Raw genomic sequence first — 22,838 nt, 5'->3', positions numbered from 1 at the left:
AACCAACACTCCTAACTGTCCCACAAGGCCAGTAGAATATAAGTCGCTGAGGGCATTGGCTGAATCGCTTTTGTCTTTGCAGATCCAACACTTCCCAAGACCTTGGAACATCCATTGAATGATCTCAGGGCCCAGGAGGGATGGGAGTGGGGGGCCCCCAGAGTGATCGCACTTATCTAAAGGGTGTTTCCCCATTGGCTTTGGCAGTTGGCACTTCACCCATGGCAGCATGGATTCTGGCAGAGATTCCAGCCGGAGGAGTAATTGGCTTTGACCCCTTCCTCTTCTCCATTGGTATGTACTTAGTTTGGATCTGGGCAATGATGGTGCCAGTGGGCATTCTTCCAAGGTCTAACACCTTCCCAATTCAGAATCCTCAGTTTCCAAACTTGATCTGTTCAGAGAATTGGTTGGGTGCAGAATTCCTTCAAATGGAAGAGTTTCCACATGATTTGCTCTTTATTTTATTTTATTTTATTTTTTAAATCCTCATCTTCTGTCTTAGAGTCAATACTGTGTCCCCAACTGAGATAAAAACCCTGTGGTCAGTGACGTAGTTCAATGAGCTTTTACTTGAAAAGGCATTCAGAGCCCCCTTTACTATCTCCCCTGCCCCCCCAAACTTGTATGTATTCTATTATCTTCAGTCCATTAGAATGTAAGCTTCTGGAGGGCAGGAACTGGCTTGCTTGTTTGTATTTTTCTCCTCAGCGCTTAGCACAGTGCCTTGAACCAATAAGTGCTGCACCAATGCTATATCTAACCTTACCCAACTGCCCACTTTGCCTAAGTATGAGCAAGCCTTAATGGGAGCTTGGAAACGGTTTTCAGCACTGAGTCCCTGGGACCTTAGAAATCATGTAATACATTTTACTCAAGAGGCATCTGAGGCCCAGAGAGGTTAAGGACCATGCCCCAAATCATATAGCTCCTAAGCAGCAGAGCTGAGATTTGAACCCTGTTTCTTCTCTTCATCCACATGACTTCCCTGTATCACTTTGGCAGGAAATCAGCAGATATTAGGGTAATCGATTTTGAGCTGGAAGATGACCTTAGAAGTCACCTAGTCCATTCTCCTCAGTTTTAACAAAGAAGGAAATTGAGATGGGGAGAGAAGTGACTTATCCAAGGTCATAAAAGGGATTAAGAAGAAGCCAGGATTTGGATCCTAGTCCTCTGACTCCAAATCTAGTATTCTTTCTATGCCCATCTTTTTTCCCTTTTTTATTTAGAACATTTTTCCATGACTACATGATTCACGATCACCCCCCCAAATCTTTCATCACCCTTCCTGAATCCTGGTTATACATGTATCACTGTTCAAAACCTGTTTCTGTGTTTTTCATGTCTGCAGTAGAGCGATCCTTTAACATCAAAACACCAATCATATCCCCGTCGCACTACATGATCAATTTTCTAATGCATTTCTGCTCCCACAGTTCTTCCTCTGGGTATGGATAGAATCTTTCTCATAAGTCCCTCAGAATCATCCTAGATCATTGCATTGCTGCTAGTAGAGAAGTCCATTCATTCGATTGTACCACAGTGTATCAGTCTTTGTGTACAATGTTCTCCTGGTTCTGCTCCTCTCGCTCTGCATCAATTCCTGGAGGTTGTTCCAGTTCACATGGAATTCCTCCACTTTATTATTCCTTTGAGCACTATAGTGTTCCATCACCAACATATACCACAGCTTGTTCAGCTATTCCCCAATTGACGGGCATCCCCTCATTTTCCAATTTTTGGCCACCACAAAGAGCGCAGCTATGAATATTCTTGTACGTGTCTTTTTCCTTATTATCTCCTTGGGCTATAAACCCAGCAGTGCTATGGCTGGGTCAAAGAGCAATACTATGCCCATCTTCTGGTCCCTCTTCTGCCATTCGCCATGGCTAATCTTTGTCTCTGCCATCAGCCTCTTGTTTCCCACGGGGATTTACAAGATAGATGACTTGGGTGTAAAGAGGGGGGAAGGTAAAACGTCATTCTCCTAGGAACTCCTGGGTCTGAGTCCTAGTGTTCTCATTAGCCCTCTCCCATTGGATCAGTCCTTTTCCCTTTATAGGCCTAAGTTTCCCCCTTTATAAAGTAGATCTACTAAAATAATGGCCAATGGCCTGAGTTTGGGGGCTGCTGGAAATCCCCCACTGGGTAATGGATGTCAACATGTTTCCTAACTTATAAAGCTAGCAATAAAAGTCATAGTTCTATTATTTTTCAGTAGTTTCATCCTTTTCCCTGAGACTAACCCTAGGTATAAGGGAGCCTGGGCAAGGGAAAGAGTGGAAGGAAGGGCACCAGGAAGGACATAACTTTCTTCTCTCTCTCCTCAGACACATGGAAGAGTTTTGAATTTCATCTACATGGTTCTAACAGAAGCCTGGTGGCCATCACAGACAACCTTGTGGACCAGATTTGGGGGACAGAGAGGCCTTCCATTCCCAGTCAGCCAATTTACTACCTCCAGGAGAAATTCACAGGTATCACTCTAGCCTTACTCTCTCATATAATATAGGCTACATTTGCTTGGTCCTTTAACTGGATATTTTCCTGTAAAAAGGCATTAAATCACGGTAAGAATTGTTGAGGAAATATAGCAGAAAAAGTGGAAGCTCACACAGAAAAAGCACTTAAAATCATATTGAATTGAAATTTAACCCTTGTGTCAGAGGCTCCCTCTCTCCCAGGAATAAAGGGTCTACATCTGTGTTGGAGAACCTATGGCAGGTGTGCCAGAGGTGGCTGCTTCCCTCCCCTTCTCCATGTGCCCCTGAGGACATTTCTCACATGTCTCGCCCCTCTGCCCAGCAGCCCAATGGGAGCACTTCCTCCCTCCTCTATCTGGGGTAAGGCAAGGGGCTCACATGCCACATGAAGGTTGCAGTTTTGGTACTCGGTCTCTAAAAGGTTTGTCATCACTGGCTTAGGTCATCTTAAAGGTCATCATTTTTCTGCAACTTATTTAACTCTGCTCAGGTGAACTCTGGGAGTGATATGATCTGACTTATTTTACCCTTATCCAGAAGGTGTGGGTGGCATTTTCCCCAAAGGGTGGTTATCAACTCCCTGACAAGCCCTTGAGCTAGCAAAAACAAAACATAAAACTTTTTAGTTATATAATAAAGAACATGAAATTGACTAGTACCTTAGTCTAGAGAGTCAAGCGAGTCATTACTTCTAATGGAGATCCCCTTTGATCACACAGTCCCTATGACTCACAAAACTTCCCTGGACAGGGCCCCAGTGTAGGGAGAGGTTGGGACTAGTTCCTATAGCAGCTCCAGCTTCTCCTGTTAGAGTACCCTTTCTAGTCCTAGGTCCATGTGGCTCAAGCTCTTTGCTGTCTCTGTCCATCTATCTCTCTTCCCTTAGTGTGGCTTTATAGGTCCAGTTTGGGCCATGCCAGCCTCTCTCCCTTTTCTCTGCAGTCAGTTTTCTCCCATGATATCGCTCTTCTGTCTCTCTAATCTCCCTGGCCTCATGCAGCATAAGTCAAAACAGAAGGTCATTTGAACCCAGAAACAATGTTCTCCTCATTCTGCTCACTTAACTTTGCATCAGTTCATGGAAGTCTTTCTAGGTTTTTCTGAAATCATCTGACTCATCATTTCTTATAGCATAATAGTATTCCAACACAATCATATGTTATGACCTGTTCAGCCATTCTCCAAATTATGGGCATCCCCTCAATTTCTAATACATTGCCACCATAAAAGAACAGCTAGAAATCTTTTTGTACCTATAGATCTTTTCCTTTAAAAAAAAAGCTCTTTGGGGTACAGACCTAGTAGTGGTAGATCAGTGGTATGCAGTTTTATAGCCTTTTGGGCATAGTTGCAAATTGTTCTCAAGAATGGGTAGATCAGTTCACAACTCCACCAACAAAGCATCAGTATCCCAATTTTCCCATGTCCCCTTCGACAATTAACATTTTCCTTTTCTGTCATATTAGCTAATCTGATAGATGTGAGGTGGTACTTTAGTGTTATTGTAAGAATGAAAAGTGATTTAGAGCATTTTTTCCTGACTGAATAGTTTTGATTTCTTTACCTGAAAACTGCCTGCTCATTTCCTTGATTTGAGAAAAAAGGCCTTCATCAGAGAAATTGGCTATAAAATGTCTTCCCCAGTTTTCTGCTTTCCTTCTAATCTTGGCTACATGGGCTTTGTTTGTGCAAAACATTTTTAATATATTTCTCACATAATTTTAATATATTGTAATATAATATATTCTATACTGTTCTCTATTGTTTCATTCTTCCATTATCCCTACATCTGACAGGTAAAAGTATTCTGTGCTCCCCTAATTTGCTTAAGTATTACTTTTTTAAAACCCTTACTTCCCTTCTGTAATAGATAATTTTGGAGGAGGTATATTTGATGAATAAATGATAACTAATGGATCAGGTAGTTATCTTCTTTTGTCTACCCTCCTCCCTTTTATACCTCCCTTCCTCCCTCTTCCAATATCCCTTCCTCCCCTCTTCTTCCCTTCAATTTCCCCTTCCCCCTTCTTCTTCAGCCTCCTGCTAAGTTACTCAGGGTGAGCGATGATGTTTCAGAGGAAATACTCTTTTCTCTTCTTTATCTCAAGTAAGGGTTTATTGGGGAAAACAGGAATGATAGAGGATAAGGTGAGAGGGAGGTTTCCCTATTATCTACAGTGAGTCTTAGGTTAGGATATTGAGAGAAATGGCAATTCAGTCACTACCATGAAACAGGGCAAGTCAGAGAGAGATATATGGACTATTGTCCTTCTTCTTCTGTCTTCAAATCAGCCAAGGCCACCTCCAACTTGATTATCTCAAGTCCCAGAGATAAATCCAGCTTCTTCCTTCAGAGTCACCACCATCAACCCAAAAGCGCCCTCAGCCAAATCCCAGAAAATCAGTCACCATTGGCTTTTGCCTTCAACTGTTTCCCGGTCACATTCCAAATGGAATTTTCCTTTGATTGACAGTTGATCAATCTCCAGCTTCTTGTCTTGCTGCATGCCTTGTAATTTCTCTCCTCCACATTTCTTAGAATCAATACAGTATATTGGTTCCAAGGCAAAAGAGTGCTAAGAGTTAGACAATGGGGGTTAAATGACTTACCCAGGGTCACCCAACTAGGAAGTGTCTGAGGCCAGATTTGAAACTAGATCTGCCCACCTCCAAGCTTCACTCTCAATCTATTGGACCACCTACCTGCCATCTATGGTATCACTCTTTATGTCTAAATCCTGTACCCATTTTGACCCTAACTTGGTAAATAGTATGAGATGTTAGTCTAGGCCTAACTTCCACTAAACTGCTTTCCAGTTTTCCCAGCAGTGTTTTGTCAATCCCCAAAGCTTGGATCTTTCCATTTATCCAAGCACTACAGACACTAAAAGGTCATTTACTCCTGTGTATTGTGCACCTCATCTATTCCATTGATCCACCCCTCTATTTCTTAGCCGTACCAGATTGTTTTGATAATTACTGCTTTGTAATACAGTTTGGGATCTAATACAGCTAAGCTACCTTCCTTCTCATTTTTTCACTGATTCCCTCAATATTCCTGACGTTTTGTTCTTCCAGGCACATTTCGTTATTATTTTTTCTAGCACTGTAAAATATTTTTTTGTGGTTTGATTGGTATGACATTGAATAAATGCATTAATTTGAGTAGAACTGTCATTTTTATTCTATTGGCTCAGCCTGCCCATGAACAATGAATATTTCTCCAACTATTGAAATCTGTCTTTATTTGTGTAAAAAGTGTTTTGTAATTGTGCTCATATAGTTCCTGGGTTTGTCTCAGCAGGAAGACTCCCAAGTATTTTATACTCTCTGTGGTTATTTTAAATAGAATTTCAAAAGGTTAAGAGAGAAAACTCATGGCATGGTCGTCTCACATCATACACAAAGATATAAAGAGCAATGCTACTGTTTGCCCATCATGAGTCTTACTTTGAGTTATTTTCCTAACCACAGGAACAGGTTTGCACTGAACCATCCAAACTCCCCCACTCTTTCCTGGGTAACTGACTGGTAGAGGTAAGAGTCTCAGCCTAGACCTAGGGTGACCAACGTCAGGGCTCTATCTAGGGCTCTGGCTTTGGGGTCATCTTATGGCTAGGAAACAGCCCCATGGGAGTCATTTTAACATGTTATGCCCTTTAACTCCCCTAAGTGATGACACTAAGCAGGAGCAGGGCCAGCTTTCCAGTTATAAATGACTCTGTCCCAGCCTGCACTGGGGCTACAACTGACTCACCACAGGAGTGCCATCCCAGCAGCCTCCTTGGATAATCCTAGGCCTACTTGGATGTGAGGAATATCACAAGTCTCATGAGTGGGTGAGATTCAAAGAAGAGGGTAGGGGGACAGATTTCAAAATACCAGGTGTGATGTAAGAGGTTCACACCTTCCATTTTTTGATCTGTTATAAATTGGATTCTGCAACTTGAAAAATTCTTCTCCTGAATCTTAAAATAGTTTTCTACAGAAAATCTGCCAGGCAGGAGCTGATAAAGTAGAAATTAACCCTAATCTCTATAGAATTGGAAACTGGCAGCATCTCTCTCCTAGAGGGGAACCAATGCCAAAGGGAACAGAGGCTTGTGTGCCCACTGTGAAGGCGATGAGAATGCAAACAGTGAAGCCTTTAGGAAGAGCAGGATAGGGAGGCCAGCTCGGGAGTTTCATGATGGAGTTAACTCAGAAATGAACTGAAGGGGAAGAAAATCATTTTCAGGGTTAAAAGGAAGGGAATATGACTAGATAGGAGAGAGAGAGAGAGAGAGAGAGAGAGAGAGAGAGAGAGAGAGAGAGAGAGAGAGAGAGAGAGAGAGAGAGAGAGAGAGAAAGAGAGAGAGAGAAAGAGAGAAAGGGAGAGAGAGATGGAGAGACAGAGAGAAAAAGAGAGAGAGAGAGGGAGAGAGAAAGAGAAAGAGAGAGAGAAAGAGAGAGGGAGAGAGAGAGAGGGAGGGAGAGAGAGAAAGAGATAGAGAGAAAGGAAAGGAGAGAGAGAGAGGAAGGGAGAAAGAGAGAGAGAGGAAAGGAGGGAGAGAGAGAGGAAGGGAGGGAGGGGAAGGGAGAAAGAGAGAGAAAGAAAGAGAGAGGGAGGGAGAGAGAGATGGAGAGACAGAGAGAGAGAAAGAGAGGGAGAGGGAGAGAGAAAGAGAAAGAGAGAGAAAGAGAGAGAGGGAGAGGGAGAGAAAGAGAGAGAGAGAAAGAAAAGGAGGAAGAGAGAGAGGAAGGGAGGGGGGAAGGGAGAAAGAGAGAGAGAGAGAGAGGAGTACTTATTAAGCCCTCTCTGTCTTAGAAGTATTGGTTCTAAGACAGAAGAGTGGCAAGGGCTAGGCAAGTGATGTTAAGTGATTTGCAGGGTCACACAACTAGGAAATATCTGAGGCCACATTTGAACCCAGGTCCTCCCAACTTCAGGCCTGATGCTCTATCCACTGTGCTACTTAGCTGTCCCTTGATGGAGTTTCTAATAACAGCTTACAATGTGCCATTCATTTTGTTAAATGTATTTTCTCTAAACGCTTCTGTTTTCTCTTTAAGTTTGGATCTCAACTGATTAGGTATTCTTTGTATAGTTTTAATATAGAATCTATATCATATAGGTGTAATCTCTTAAAGATTTATCTGGGACATTGAGAGGGTAAGCAACTTGCCCCCGGTCATTCTCATAGGCAGGATGAGTCAGAGGTCATATCTGAACCCAAGTCCTCCTTCCTCTTTCCAAGAGCAGCTCCTTATCAACTACAAGGTACTAATTTGCATTGGTAGAGAGTTTTCTCACCAGGGAGCTCCCTGCATGCTGAGATTACAGGTGCAGACCCAATATAGACAGATCCACACAGGAATCCATGAATACGGTTGTGATTTATTTCATTAGGGTGGAGAATTCCCAAGGTGAAAATTCCTTCCACCAACATAAACCAGAAATATGTGTGTATAAATAGCTATATCACAGCACTGTATGAGGTATATATGGGTCCAGAAGACCTGGGTTTGACTTCTGCCTTTGACTTATCCTGGCTATGTGACCCTGGACAAGTCACTTAACCTCTCAGCCCCCAGGAAAACTCTGATCTGCATCAGTGGAGGGAATTTCCATACCAGGAGTTCCCCACACTGGTTTTTTTTTTAACCCTTATCTTTTATCTTAGAATATATACTAAGTATCAGTTCCAAGACAGAAGAGCAGTAAAGGCTAGGTAATAAGGGTTAATTAAGTGACTTGCCCAGGGTCACACAGCTAGGAAGTATCTGAGGGTACAGTTGAACCCAGGTTCAGGCCTGGCTCTCTAGTCACTAAACCACCTACCTGCTCCCCCCACAGGGTTTAAAATCACAAGTCTATACCTCAAATAAGATTTAATTCCCAGAGGCAAGGAACTTTTATGCTTGAGACTTTATGACTGTGACTCTCCTTGTCCATCACCACATATATGCACATCTAGCAGGGACAATTACTACGGGAGGAGAATGTGGCCTCCAAACTATTGAACTGGCAACACAAAACTTTCACAGACAACTCGATGAACACAGAACTTTAGAGAGCTGTTATCGGGTCATTCATTGATCCAATAAATATTCAATTTGCCTAGTTAACAAAAAGTCCTGTTCTTGGTGCTTGGGGAGATGCCAGGTTTCTCTGAACATGGGAGTGGGGGTTAGAAGGGGAGGAGAGGATGGGCCAGGAAGGCTTTGAAGAGAACATGGCTTTTCAGTTGGTCTTTAACACATGGGTAGGCATTCACCTGCAGAAGAGAAGAGAGGGAATCCCAGGAATAGGGAATAGCAGAACCAAAGTTAGGGACTCGGGAAATCAGAGGACATATTTTGAGGGCAGAGGGGAGCCCAGGTCAACTGGTATGTAGATTGCATAGAAAGAACAAAAATCTGGAAAGGGAGGCTGATGCCGGGTTCTAGAAGACCTTGAAGGCCAGGCAAAGGAATTTGAACTTTGCTCAGGAGTAAATAATAGTGAGCTACTGAAGATCTTTGAGCAGAGGAATAACTTCACCAGCTTAGACTTCAATATTTCAATGGTTTAGTGATTTCATCAATGGGAATACTCCTTCCAGTGGTACAGATCACCATTCCTCCATGCCTCCTCATCCTATTCTTGTCCATTAGTCTTCCAAAGAGAATCTACCTTCCATACTGGCAGCCTGATCGGGTGAGCTGGGTTCAGGTCAGTGGTTCCTTATGCATTCTTTGGTTCTATCTGATTCCAGGAAGTACATGGCAAGATAAAGTCAATGGAATCCGAAACCAGATGCGAAACCATGCCAAAGCCCCCACAGCCGTCCTTCTGTCTGCATTGGACGAGACAGCTTGTAAGCATAATGGCTAACTCTGGGGTGGAGGTGAAGGGTGGAAGGTTACATCCAGAGCAAATGGTTCAAAAAGCATCCTTAGCTGGGAAAGAGGTATGAGACACCATATCCCAGACAGATGCAAACACAGTCAAGAGACTATATACTGGGGCAACAACTTTTGCAGTGGGGGCAAAAGGGCAGTTCCTAGAAGGGGGGCAATTCATTCCCCACCCAAGCCCCAGCATACCAAAAGACCTCACAAAAAATGAGGTTATGCCATCGAAATCCCATGCACTAGACAAAGGCCTAGTTGCCCTGCCTTAGTTACAACTCTGCCCTCCTCTCTTCTCTAAAACCCACTTGACCCGTAGGCCTCTCAGACTTCTCACTCACAAAGTCTGTGCCGCTTCTCTCCAAATGCCAAGGACCTCCAGCTATGTCATCATGGATGGAATGAACAGGAAGGGGAAAGAGACTGTGACATCATGAAGCCATTCTATCAGGAAGTCCCCCAGCACAGAGGAACTAAAAAAGCTAGAAAGGAAGGAAGCCAGAAGGACTTCCTGGGCCGTGGCTATGACCACCCCCCAAATCTATAGCCGAACACCCTTCCTGTCTTAGTCACGGGATGATTGGAGACCAAAATCTCCTCAATGGCTGAGGAGGATCAGATTCTGGCCGTTTGGAAAATTAAATTCTTGCTGGCTTCCTTTGGAACACCTTCCTCATTCCCTCTCTGGCACCTCAGTATTATTTCTGACGGTTTAGGCCCTTCTCTAATTCCCAGTCGAGGAAATCTACTCAAACGCACCGTGTAACACCGAATCCGCCCCTCACCCCGATCATGACATCCACATCAAATCAGTGATTTCGAGATGGAAGAAGAGATGTTGAGGCTGGCCCAGAGAATGAAACTGGGACCCACAGAGACTCCTAAATCTTAGGTCTTGAGCTAGGCAAGACCTCAGAGCCCAACCCCTTCATTTAACATATGGGGAAACCAAGTCCCAAGAAGGTTAAATGACTTGCCCAAGGTCAGACCTAGGATCATAGTTATAAACCGGAAAGGGACCTCAGAGGCCTCTTCGTGTTCTAACTCTGACCTCTCCTTTTACAGAGAAGACTGAGGCCCAGAAAGGATCCTAGATTTAGAACCAGAAGGAGCCTCACAGGTCTTTAAGTCCACCAACCTTATCTTGCAGAGGACAAAACCAAGACACAGAGAAATTGTCCACTCTATGATTTCTAGTCTCTAACACCCAGCCTGGCACCTCTGTGGCAGCCAGTGTGAGCCCTCTCTCCATCACTCAATCCAGGGGTCTTCATAAGGAGGAGGCCAGCTCTCCCTCACCCTATGATACCCGATCTAGCCCCTCTGTATCCCCTGGTCCCATTCCTGGTCTAGGGACCCTAATCTTGTCCCCTCTGACCCCAATCTAGCTTGTCTAGAGTCTACAAAATCCAGGCACCCTACCTAGGCCCACCCTAAATTTTCCATCCTCTACTGCATCCCCCATAGTAACTCGTCCAAGCTCTTCTAGAATATCTACTCTAACTTGCTCTGTGTCACACAGTGGAGGCTTTCTTTTCTTTAAAAACTCTTACCTTCCGTCTTAGAATGAATACTGTGTATTGGCTCCAAGGCAGAAGAGTGGTAAGGGCTAGGCAATGGGGGTCAAGTGACTTGCCCAGGGTCACACAGCTGGGAAGTGTCTGAGGTTAGATTTGAACCCAGGACCTCCATCTCTAGGCCTGGCTCTCAGTCCACTGAGCCACACAGCTTCCCCCAAGACTTTCTTTTTTAAGTTAAAATGTGACAATATAGAGGCAATGCACTCTGTACGCCTTAAAGTGCAATAAAATGCTAGCTAGTAAAATGTTAGTAATAGCGTCTTATCTTATGCTTGAGCACGAGAAATAATACGGGCATCTGGGGAAGGGGGAATGGAGGAATCAGAGAGAAATCTTTGGGGAGGGGAGCAAAGCCAACAGTGGAGGTGAGAAATGACTCTTTCCAGCACCTTTTCCCTGTAATAGAACTACTCTGGATTTCCCCCTGCCCAGGGCTCTTCAATCTTCGAAGCAACGATATCCCGTACAACCCCTTCTTCTATTCCTACACTCTACTGACCAACTCTTCGATCAGGTACCATGTTTCCCCCGCTCCTCGGCAAGGTCTGCCCTGAACAGCGTCCCCTTCCCTTCCCTATCCTCCTTTCCCTTGACCTCTTTTAATGGTGGGCTCCTCCTTCCTGTTTGCTTGGAATGACTTCTGGTGCCCCACCACACCCGTGGCTTTGACTTGCCAACTTCATCCATCCACCCTGGCCTGCTGGCCCTGCACTGGCTTTGACCGTTAGCATCGGTGCACCTTGGGACTAGATCCACTTTGTCTAACCCTGAACTGGCTCTGTTGTCTCATCGTCCTACCCATCTCCATGTTTCTCCATCAACTCTAGCACATGATGTTAGATTTCTCTCATCCACCAAGGCCAACCCCTCAAGAGCTCCTCCAGTCTTCCTAAGCAACTCCTCAAATGTAAAACTGGAAGCGCCCTTAGAGGCCATCTGGTCCAATGTCCTTATTTATAGGTAAGGAAACTGAGGCTAAAAAGGGGAAATGACTTGCCAAAAGGCACTCAGGTATTGTGTTCAAGACAGTATTCAAACTCGGGTCTTTGAACCCATCTCCAGAGTTCCAGTGTACATGCTGCCTCTACTAAATAGAATCAGAGGACCATGGATTCACAGAACTAAATATAGAAGAGATCTCAGGGGGCCATCTAGCCCGATATCTTCATTGGATAGAAAAGGAAACTGAGAGCCAGGGAAGTTAAGTGACCTGCCCAAGGTCACGCATTTAAGCATCTAAAGCATAATTTAATCCAAGTCTCTATGACTCCAGAGTCAGTGGGCATTCCCTGACAGGGTAGAAAAGAGCCCTTACTCTAGAATTAAAGGCTTGGTCTTGGCTCTATCATTTACTCCCTATATGATCTTAGGTCCACTTTGGCCCTCAGTTTCCTCTTCTCCAAAATAAGGAAAACAAAGTGGATCTGATAGCCTCTAAAGTCCCTAGCAGCTCCAGGTCAATGATTCCAAATCCTTGTTCCCCTTTTGGCAAACATTTTCTGGCTCCACTCCATGCCAGATCGGGGTGGGATTTGGCTTGATGTGAGGACAACTGTCTCAGCATCCCAACTGGGGCCTTCATGGCTTTTCTCCTGCCTCGACAGGCTATTTGTGAATGCAAGTCGACTGAGTAGTGAGACTCTCCAGTATCTGAGCGCCAACTGCACAGACCTATTGTGTGTGCAAATTGAAGACTATGGCAGAATCCGAGAAAGCATCCAGAAGTATGCCGAGGGAGATGTCCGGATCTGGATTGGAACCGAATATACCACCTATGGGCTCTATGGAGTCATTCCCGAGGTGAGGATGCCAAGGGGCTTCCATCACAAGTGCCAGGCTTCCTCGCCCCTGTCCCCGGTGCTGAAGTCATCACACCTTGACTGATCTTGAAGTAGAATGCCACTGGAAAGATCAATGGACACGGAACTCCAGTTGTGTTCATTTTCTGCCTCTGGCACGTTCATTGGCCAAGCCCCTTCATAAGGTCATTCTACAGATCTTATTTTCTAGATGAAGAATTGAGGAAGACAGAGGTTAAGTCACACAGCAAGGAAGTATCGGAGACAGGATTCAAACTCAGATCTTGCTGGTTCCAGGCCCAGTTGGGCCACCAAACCGCCTCCAGTCTATTAATTCCTGGTAGAGAAGGGGGCAAGAAGAGGGAGGGAAAAGTCTCTATGAGCAGGGAATTAATTCACAGAGCTAGAAGGCAAACACACATCCATGAAAAGGCTTGAGAAAGGATATAGAGGCAGATGGGTACAAGCAGACTGCATTCCAAAGTTTGGAGGAAAGAAGTGAAGCCAGTTGTCTGGGTTAATCAGGGCATGCTTCCTGGAGATAATGTTTTTGGTCTGGTTTCAGGAGGAGGGGGCCTGGTTGGGCACTGACCTAAAGACAAGGTCTGAGGGGTGAGGAGAGTATCTAGATTTCTACCCGCCTTTGGTTGGGCAAGGTGTCGCTGGTCTGGAAGTGGCACTCGAGACCATTGTCTCCTGTCTTGACTGCTCTGTGTTTCCTGGACAGGAGAAACTCGTGGAAGCCTCCTACTCCCCAGTAATGATGGCTAAAGCAGTAAAGAACAAAAAGGAACAGGATCTGCTCAGGGACGCCCACGTAAGTCATCATCCACAAAAGAGAGTATGTGGTCTTCTCTGAGAGTGGCAGGATCTGACATCTCAGTGAAATCCATGAGAGCAGGGCAAAGAAGGGGCAGCTAGGTGGCTCAGGGGATCAAGAGCCAGACCTAGAGACCAGAGGTCCTGGGTTCAAATCTGGCCTAGCCGTGTAACCCTGGACAAGTCACTTGACCCCCATTGCCCAGCCCTTATTGCTCTTCTACGTTGGACCCAATACGTAGTATTGATTCTAAGAAGGAAGGGGAAAGAGTTAAAAAAAAAGGATTAACCACCCAAAAAGAGTTTTTGCTATAAGGGATGGCTCTCTGGGAGATGGGAGGGATACAGGGAAAAACTGAGGCGATGTGAAAGACAGAAGATAGCAGTCCAACTGTGGTTTTCACAAAGAAAAGAAACAAGAAAGCTCTCTGTCTCAGACCCTGCCTCCAGCCAAAACACAAGCCTGGCATCCCATCTGGGCTTCCCCACTGGCTTCTGCCCACTGAAGGTGGCGAGAAGGCTTTCGGCTTTCAGCTACATCCCTGACATGGTTTGAAGGCCGGCTTTTCAGGCCATTCCCCGAGCTTTCCCAAGCCCTTCTTCCCTCAGGAGGGCTGGGCTGGGCACTATAGCCACTCAGACTCCTCTGTGTCCAGGTGCGGGATGCTGTGGCTGTGATCAGGTACCTGGTGTGGCTGGAGAAGAACGTGCCGCAGGGCACGGTGGATGAATTCTCCGGATTGGAACAAGTGGACAAGTTCCGGGGGTAAGCGGCTCTTCGCCAGGCCATCCCCTTCCACTTGACCCTGTCTGGGCAGGCCCTGGGGTTCCCAGTGCCATAGTGCCACCTGGCGGCTGCTTTGGGAATAGGGTGGAGTGGGCATTAGGGCCAGGGCCAGAGCTCAGAATTACCCTGCCCTGTTTAGCACCACCCTTGGGACACACTAGAGCTATAGAGGGTGAGCCCTCTGGAGCTAATAGGCACCTGCCTTGTCCCCCTCTAAAGCTAGAGATCAAGTGGAGCTGGGGAAGGAACGGAAAGGAGGAAAGACAAAAGGCGTGAATCTGAGGCCTAGCTTAGATAATACTTGGTGAACTCGGGTGAGCCCCTTCCCCTCTCTAGGACTCAGTTTCCCCTCCTATAAAGTAAAGGACGTGGGATTAGAGATCTAAATGTACTGGATTTGATCTGGAAAGAGTGATCAATTTCAAATTAAAGAACCTGAATTTAAATTCTTGCCTTGCCACTTGCTATTGATGAGACCATAAGCTAGTCCCTTCTCCTCCCTGAGCCTCAGTTTCTTCATCTATAAAATGAGGAACATGGATTTGAGGGCCTCTGAGGTCCCTTCCAGATCTATATCTAGGAGCCTGCAACCTGTTTAATCCCAAATGAATAACATTAGAATTCTTTAAGTAGTTCAATGGAAACAGTCCCTGTTTCTCCAACTCCCCTGCCCAGGCTAGGCTGAAACATTTAGTGCAGTGATGGTGAACTTTTTAGAGACTGCCTAAACTGCAACCCTCATGCCACATGTGAGCCACCTGTCTTAACCTCAGACATGGGAGAGAAGAAGTGCTCCCATTGGGCTGCTGGGCAGAGGGGAGGGTGATGTGAGAAATGTCCTCAGGTGCACATGGAGAGAGGGAGGGGAACAGCCTCCTCTGGCATGCTCTGGTACATGTGCCATAGGTTCACCAACACAGATTTAGTGGGAGACTTTGGAGGCCAACCCATTTTGGTTCTATTCCATAAGTATCCATTCAAAAGTTCCAGCTCTGTATAGAGCCCAGGGCTCGACAGGTAATGAGTGGAGAGGTTTGGGGGTGGGGGAAGAAACACTACAAGATTTAGACCCAATCTGGTCCCTGCCCTCCTGGAGCTCCTAGCCTAGGAAAGGATGAGACATCACTGCAACTTGCCATCATATACATCCCTGCAGAGTTAAGGCATTAGTGAGGAACAAACCAAGTGTTAAAGGCATTAACCAGGCACCCAGGTTGGAGTTGATGTGGGAAGCATTAAAATGAGCAAGGACCCAGAGGTGGGAAGGCTCTGGATGTATTATTGGGAGTGAAAAGGGATGGATGAAGGAGAGAGCAGAGAGAAATCCAGGAGATAAAGCTGAGGAAAGTTTGGGTGTGTCAGAAGATGGGAAGTCCTTGAATGCCAAGCAAATGAATTCCAAATGAAATTAGTAGACAATAGGGAGCCACTGAGGCTGCCAGACAGAGGAAGGATTGGAATGCAGAGGGAGAAGCAGGGAGTCCTCTTAGGAGGCTGGTTAGATTATCCAGGTAGGTGTTGGCAGTGGGGAAAGCAATGTTTCAGGAGGGTGAAGAGGGGATGGAACAGAGAGGGCCTCTACGGAGCAAGGATCAGATTGGTGAACCAGAGTCCATCTAAGCTGGAAGGGTCCTCAAAGTCATGGAGTCAGCCCCTTCCTATAGAGAAAAAAGTCTCCTGTGGGCAGGAATTGGTTCCTTTTTGCCTCTGGTATACCCAGTGCCTAGCAAAAGCCCAACCACAGAGCAAGCATTTACTAAATGCTTGTGCATCGATTATTAATTTTTCTAGGTAGGGAAACTGAGTCTCCAGAGTGGTTAAATGATTTGCCAAAGGCCATGCAGGGAGTTGTTTGAAGGCTGGGGTTGCTAATTTCCAATCCAGGACTAAGTGTGTGGGAAGATCCAGTCCTGCCCGAATTACCAGCACATTTGGGTCCTCGCTCTGGCCCCTCAGACTACCCAGGCCCAGGCAAGCCTCAGACCCATTCTCCTCTTATTCAATCCAGAGAAGAAGAATTCTCAGCTGGGCCCAGTTTTGAAACCATCTCAGCCAGTGGCCTGAACGCTGCCTTGGCCCACTACAGGTATGTATACTATACAGTGACTTTACAGGACTCCAGCCTTGAGTCTGAATTGACCATTAGAATTCAGAGGCCCAGAGGGCATCTGGGTGGCTCAGTGAATTGAGAGTCAGGCCTAGAGGTGGGAGGTCCTGGGTTCAAATGTGGCCTCGGACTCTTCCTAGCTGTGTGACCCTGGACAAGTCACTTGACCCCCACTGCCTAGCCCTTACCTCTCTTCTGCCTTAGAACCAATACACAGTATTGATTCCAAGACAGAAGGTGAGGGCTTAAAAAAATTCAGGGGCCCTGAGTCATGTGGGCTGGGGAGATGTTGGGGAGAAGCCACGAGGCTGGAGTGGGGGAAGAGGCCCAGCACTGAGGGACCAGGAGATGGCTAAGAAGCGACGGATGAATCTTGTCTTTCCTGTTGTCTCTTTCTGTTGGATAGCCTGTGGGAAAGCTGGTATGGAGAGAGGCCAGGAAAGACTCCCGTGGGTCCAGCCTGAGCTGAACAAACTTAGGTACAAGGGGTCAGGCAAAGCAGATGTTTGGCACCTTTCTAGAGCAAACATCTGGAGGCTTGGCCGAATTCTTTGGCCAGGCTGACCAGATGGTTCACAACATCACATAAACACACTCAGGGAATCCCAGCAACCAAGAATGTTAAAGCTGGAAGGGACCTCCCATGTAAGCTAGCCTAATCCTTCCATTTCACAGATGGGGAAAGTCGGACTTGGAGAGGCTCAGTGCCTTGCCCAAGGTCACACAGACAGAGGCCATTGATGGCGGGAGAACCCTGGTTCTGGGACCTTGGACAAGTCCCTCCTCTCTGGGGCTTGGTTTCCTGTCAAACAAGAGATGATCTTTAGGGTCCCTCCCAGCTCCAACATTCTGTTCTCTCATTGCTGTTCTAGAACGAGTTCTCTCCAAGCCCAAAATTCCTTTCAGTGCCGGTATTCTGTGTTCTAGGAATCCTTTTGGTTCTGATGTTGTTTGTTCTAAGTCGCTCAGAGCTTTGATTCTGTTCTAAAGGCCCTCCTGGGTCTGAATTTCTGACAGAAGGTCCCTGCCAGCTCTAAATCCTTTGACCCCATGCTAAGTGGCTGAACTGGGACTGACTCCCAGGCATCACTCCCCATCTGGACTCTACTGTACCCATGACCTAGTTGGGCAGGGGGCGGAGAGAGAAGGATTCTCCGTCTGCAGAGACACATTCTAGCCATGCCGGCCTTAGGGGATAGTCCTACTAAACGAATTATTGGGGCAGAAAAAATCAGTCCTCTTCCACCATCTGGTGCTGAGTCCCTGCCCTTAGCCAGGCGAGTCCGGGGATAGTGGCGCTTCCAGATGCCCAGTGCTTGTCACCAAGCCCAGGTACTACAACTTGACCTGGGCCACAGGGAGGCACTGGGTGGAGTCTTCCCACTCAAGCTCTCAAGTCCAGCCTGGCTTTGTGGCAAGCACTCCTTCCCTTGCCACCAGCAGAGCTTCTTCTATCCACGTTTCCATTCTGGAGAGGTTCCAGATGCCTCCCAGTCCTTGCCTCCAATCAGGTCAGCCTGATGACGTGGACCAAAGTTGCCTCAGGAGATCCCTGCCTAAGCTTGGCCAAGTCACATTCCTGCTGGACCAAGCGATCTTTAAGTTCCCACCATTCCATGTTCTTTGCTCTCTGTGCAGACCTTTGGCCAAACCACTTCCCCTCGCACCTCCATTTTCCCCACCTGGAGGATGAGAGCACTTCCGAGGCTCTTCCTTCTGTCTTATCCTCTGAGTCCATCTCTCTTCCCTTTGCTTTCAGTCATTGAAACTAGGAGACTCGGTCTATGTCTTGTCCTTTTCGTGGTCTGCTCTATTGGGTGACACACACAGTTCACTAATTCCTACCAGGGTGGTCACAGAAAACATCCTCCTTCCCCCCCCCCCTTCCCTCCTGTAAGGGGCAATGCCTTCACCCCAAATGCATGGAATTCTAGGTGCGACTGGGAGGAGAGGAGAGGAAGGAGAAGGGGGTCTGCAAGTTGGTGGTGCTTCTGAAGTGGGAGCAATATGGCCAGTGCTCTCTTGGTCTACACTCTGCCCAGGAAGGCCTCTTGGGCCCTCGCAGCTCCTCTTTGCCTTGGAACTGTGACTTGAGGCCCCATCCCCTTGTGGCCAACCCCAGTGCTCCCCTGCATCCTGGAACTGTGGCCCAAAACTGCATATGGGCAATAGGCTTGCCAATCAGTGCCAGCTGTGCCCAGTGCCCACAAAGGGCCCTCTGTCATCTTTTTCTGACCAGTCATCTGCCGCCATGTATGTCCGCCCCGGACGGGTCTCCACTGCAGTGTCACAGACTTCTCCTGGCAAGTTCTTAAGTTTTCTTAGGCCTGAAACATGTTTCGCCTCAACCTTTTGTTGGCTCTGCCACTTCGAAATTGAATTTGAAGTGCTGGTTTCAAGTCGTTTGGAGAGGAATGGGGGAAGAGTTCAGCTGGGGGGCTGCCTCTACTCTGCCATCTTACCTCCATCCAAGGGAGTCCTTTCTCTGATCTCCTTAGCCCATAGGTGGCCATGTAGTCTGTGTAGGCGTAGGCCCAGCTCTAACTAGACAGTGCCATCCCAGGACTACACGAAGAAGGGGCAGGAGAAGAGGCTTGAACCACTCCTTCACCAGGTCCCCTTTTCTTTTTCAGTCCAACCAAGGAGATCCACCGTAAGCTGTCCCGAGATGAGATGTACCTGGTGGATTCCGGAGGGCAATATTGGTAAGCCGTCCCTTCTCCGATCTGTCCGCCTCAAGTAGACTACCTCCCTTCCCACTCTCTGCCCGCTGGGAGTATCCTGTAGAAAACAGATATACCAAGATGCAATTGGGTCCAGCTCACAGGGCGGTCTTACTGGTTTGTGTGCCATGGACCCCGCAACAGTCTGGTGAAGCCTATGGGCCCCTGTTCAGAATGATTACAGGGCTGAGGGTTGGCCTGGGCATCTACCTTCTTAAAATTTTAAACTCTATTTTTAATTGATTTTCTTGTTGGCTCCATTAAAATTCCCAGGTATCTCCCTCCCTAGCCTCCCTGCGCCACAGAAGGCACCGCTTGACCCCCCAAATGTATATACAAACTATAGCTTGCTCATTTCTATTTATCAGTTCTTTCCCTGGAAGCAGATCCTCAGAAGTTATTCTTCAAATATCAGTTCCGTAGCTGGAGAGAATGTTTTCTTGGTCCTGCACATTTCGCTCTTCATAATTTCATGTAGATCTTTCCATATTTTATTTTATTTTTATTTTATTTTTCTAAACCCCTACCTTCTGTCTTGGAATCACTCACTACTCTATATTGCTTCCAAGGCAGAAGAGTGGTAAGGGCTAGGCAATGGGGGATAAGTGACTTGCCCAGAGTCACACAGCTGAGAAGTGTCTGAGGTCAGATTTGAACCCAGGGCCTCCCATCTCAATACACTGAGCTACCCAGCTGCCTCCTCTTTCTTTTTTAAAAAAAACCTGCCTGCCATTTCTTAGAGCACTCACTACAATATTCCACCACAAGCATATGCCACGACTTGTCCAGACACTCCTCAGCTGATGGGCATCCCCTCAATTCCAAGTTCTTTGCCACCACAAAGAGGATTGCTTGAATTAGTTTGGGTTCTTTGCCTTCTTCCCTGATCTCCCTGGGAAACAGACCCACAAGCGGTATTGTCGGGTCTAAGGGGACACACAGTTTTATAAGTCTCCAAGTATAATTCCAGCTTGCTCTCCAAAACGGCTGGATTAGTTCTCCACATCCCTTCCAACATCTCCCACGCTGCCTTTTTCTCATTTTAGCCAGTCTGAGAGATGGGAGATGATTTCTTCCAGGTACTTGGGTCCGCATTTCTCTAATCACTATTGATTTTAAGCATTTCTTCAAATGTCTAGGCACGGCTTTCATTTCTTCAGCCCCAAACTGCCCATAGCTTCTGATCGTTTCTCAGTTGGGGAATAGCAAGGAAGAATGTTTTTAAATGAACAAAAGAGACAGACTATATTAAAATTGAGCTCTAATCTGTTCCTGTCCAAGTCCCCGGGGAATCCTGAAATCTATCCATAGATGAGATTAAAAGTCCCTAAAATAGGGGGCAGCTGGGTAGTTCAGTGGATTGAGAGCCAGGCCCAGAGATGGGACGTCCTGGGTTCAGATCTGGCCTCAGACACTTCCTAGCTGTGTGACCCTGGGCAAGTCCCTTAACCACCCATTGCCTAGCCCTTACCACTCTTCTGCCTTGGAACCAACACACAGCATTGATTCTAAGACAAAAGGTGAGGGCTTAAATTTTTTTCAAAAAAATGTTTTTAAAAACAGAGAAAAACTGTCCAATTCACCCAGCCACTGCCTCAAACTATCATCTCTGTGTATTAGTTCTAAGGCAGAAGAGCAGTAATGGCTAGACAATGAAGGTTTAGTGACTTGCTGAGGGTCACCCAGCTAGGAAGGGTCTGAGATCACATTTGAACCCAGGACCTCCAATCTCTAGGCCTGATTCTCTATCCATTGAGCCACCCAGCTCTTCTTCAAACTAGCTCTTCTCTCAGTCACTGCCAAACACCTAGAAAGAATGACCTTCCCTTAGGGCAGCTAGATGGCACTGCAGTGGATAGAGTGCTCAGTCTGAAGTCAATAAGACAAATCTTCCAGAATTCAAATTCCAGCCTCAGACACTTATCAGCTGGGTGACCCTGGGAAAGTCACTTCACCTTGTTTGCCTCAGTTTCCTCATCTATCAAATGAGCCAAAGAAGGAAATGGCCAACCACGCCAGGGTCTTTGCCAAAAAAAACCCAAGTGGGGCCATGAAGAGCCAGACACGACCAAACAATGACAACAGCTAACCCCAAATACTTCTAGCTCTCTGGCTCTGTCAGTCTGGTTCCTTCTCAGGTTACCTGTAGTCAGTGGACCCTCCTGGTTCAAATTACTGGTTTTTATTTCTAGGATATCCCCCTCCCCCATAGATCGCATGGTCTGGGCCTGCAGGGTCTGTCGTAGTTTGTGTTTCTATTCCTCAGACCACTCCCCGGGTGCACAAATGCTAGCTGCATCAGCTGAACTCTCAGCTGCGCTCCAGTACAGCACCTCCCTTCTTCTGTCCAAGGTCCTACCTAGACGATAGAGCGAGAAAGAGATGGCTGGTCCATAGGCTAAAGCTAGGGAGCTTCGTTGCCCATCAGGCACCGGGCTAAGAGCTGGAGAAACTAAAGCAAGTCCTCACCCTGCCCTCAAGTAGCTTACACTGCCCCCAAAAGGCAGCTGGAAGCCCCAGGTGGGCTCCTGTGGAAGTGTAGAGATGCCTGGGAAGTGCCAGGGAAAACTGGCTCCAGAAGAAATAAGGCCAAAAGAGAGGCCCCGGGTTCCAGCTCAGACGTTCTAGGGCTTCCAGGTCGGAGAGAAAAAAAGCCTTCAGAACACTCACATCTCCTTGGTTAATTATAAAAACTCATTCCCAGGGGAGGCGGGCTTCCCTTTGTCCTATTTCTGGAAAGGGGTTGCTGGGGGCCCTTTGAACCCCTCCACCGCCCACTAGCTTCAAGCATTTTAACAGCCTCCCATTGGAGGAAGCCATGGCTGTGCTCCTTGCGGAGGAGGAGGAGGAGGGGCTCCTCATTTGTAATTCATTTGCCGGGCCAATCTTCCAGCTAGGTTGCTCTTAACTGATGGAAAGCAATCATCATCCTCATCAAGGACTCCGCTTTGTCATTTCAACACTTTCTTGACTACTTTTCTCCAGAACTGGGCTTCCTGGATATTTAATTTTGCGCTTTTGAGGGGCGGCCAAAGGCTTCCCCATGCTGCCCAAGGGATTCGGGACACACAAAAAAGATCAAGAACCCCAACCTAGCTTAAAAAGGTGCCTTTTCCCATGCCATTCTGATAAGCCTCATCTCCCTTTACAAATGAGGAAATTGGGGGTCCCCAGAGGCTAAATTACTTGTTTCAAGGTCACAATAGCTATTAAGTAGGCAAGGCAGAATTTGAACCCAGGTCTACCTACCTCTGGGCAGGTAAGAGTGCCAGGCTTGGATCTTCCTAAGTTCAGATCTGGCTGTGTGACCCTGGGCAAGTCACTTCATCTTGTTTGCTTCATTTTCCTCATCTGTAAAATGAACTGGAGAAGGAAATGGCAAACCACTTCAGAATCTTTGCCAAGAAAACCCCTAAGGGGGCAGCTGGGATGCTCAGTGGATTGAGAGCCAGACCCAGAGATGGGAGGTCCCGGGTTCAAATGTGGCCTCAGACACTTCCCAGCTGTGTGACTCTGGACAAGTCCCTTAACCCCTATTGCCTAGCCCTTACTGCTCTTCTGCCTTGGAACTAATACACAGTATTGATTCTAAGACAGATGAGAATGTTTTTTTAAAAGGAAAGAGGGGGCAGCTAGGTGGCTCAGTGGATTGAGAACCAGGTCC

The 22,838-nt window shown here is 46.8% G+C and overlaps 1 protein-coding gene across 1 annotated transcript in view; it reads left to right on the top strand.

The window, feature by feature from the left end:
- Positions 1–22,838, top strand: part of XPNPEP2 (X-prolyl aminopeptidase 2) — a 48,036-nt gene that overhangs the window by 9,350 nt on the left and 15,848 nt on the right. Inside the window, exons 6-14 of the mRNA XM_001373697.5 lie at positions 208–294; positions 2,334–2,480; positions 9,224–9,325; positions 11,372–11,453; positions 12,544–12,739; positions 13,466–13,555; positions 14,214–14,323; positions 16,353–16,430; positions 19,085–19,156. Coding sequence (XP_001373734.3) covers positions 208–294; positions 2,334–2,480; positions 9,224–9,325; positions 11,372–11,453; positions 12,544–12,739; positions 13,466–13,555; positions 14,214–14,323; positions 16,353–16,430; positions 19,085–19,156 — 964 coding nt within the window. The remainder of the gene's footprint in view (positions 1–207; positions 295–2,333; positions 2,481–9,223; positions 9,326–11,371; positions 11,454–12,543; positions 12,740–13,465; positions 13,556–14,213; positions 14,324–16,352; positions 16,431–19,084; positions 19,157–22,838) is intronic.

Source organism: Monodelphis domestica, chromosome X, assembly GCF_027887165.1.
Source record: "Monodelphis domestica isolate mMonDom1 chromosome X, mMonDom1.pri, whole genome shotgun sequence".
In the NCBI taxonomy this organism is placed as follows: domain Eukaryota; kingdom Metazoa; phylum Chordata; class Mammalia; order Didelphimorphia; family Didelphidae; genus Monodelphis; species Monodelphis domestica.
The sequence above is the reverse complement of the archived record's forward strand: the minus strand, read 5'-3'. Positions and strand labels throughout refer to the sequence as shown.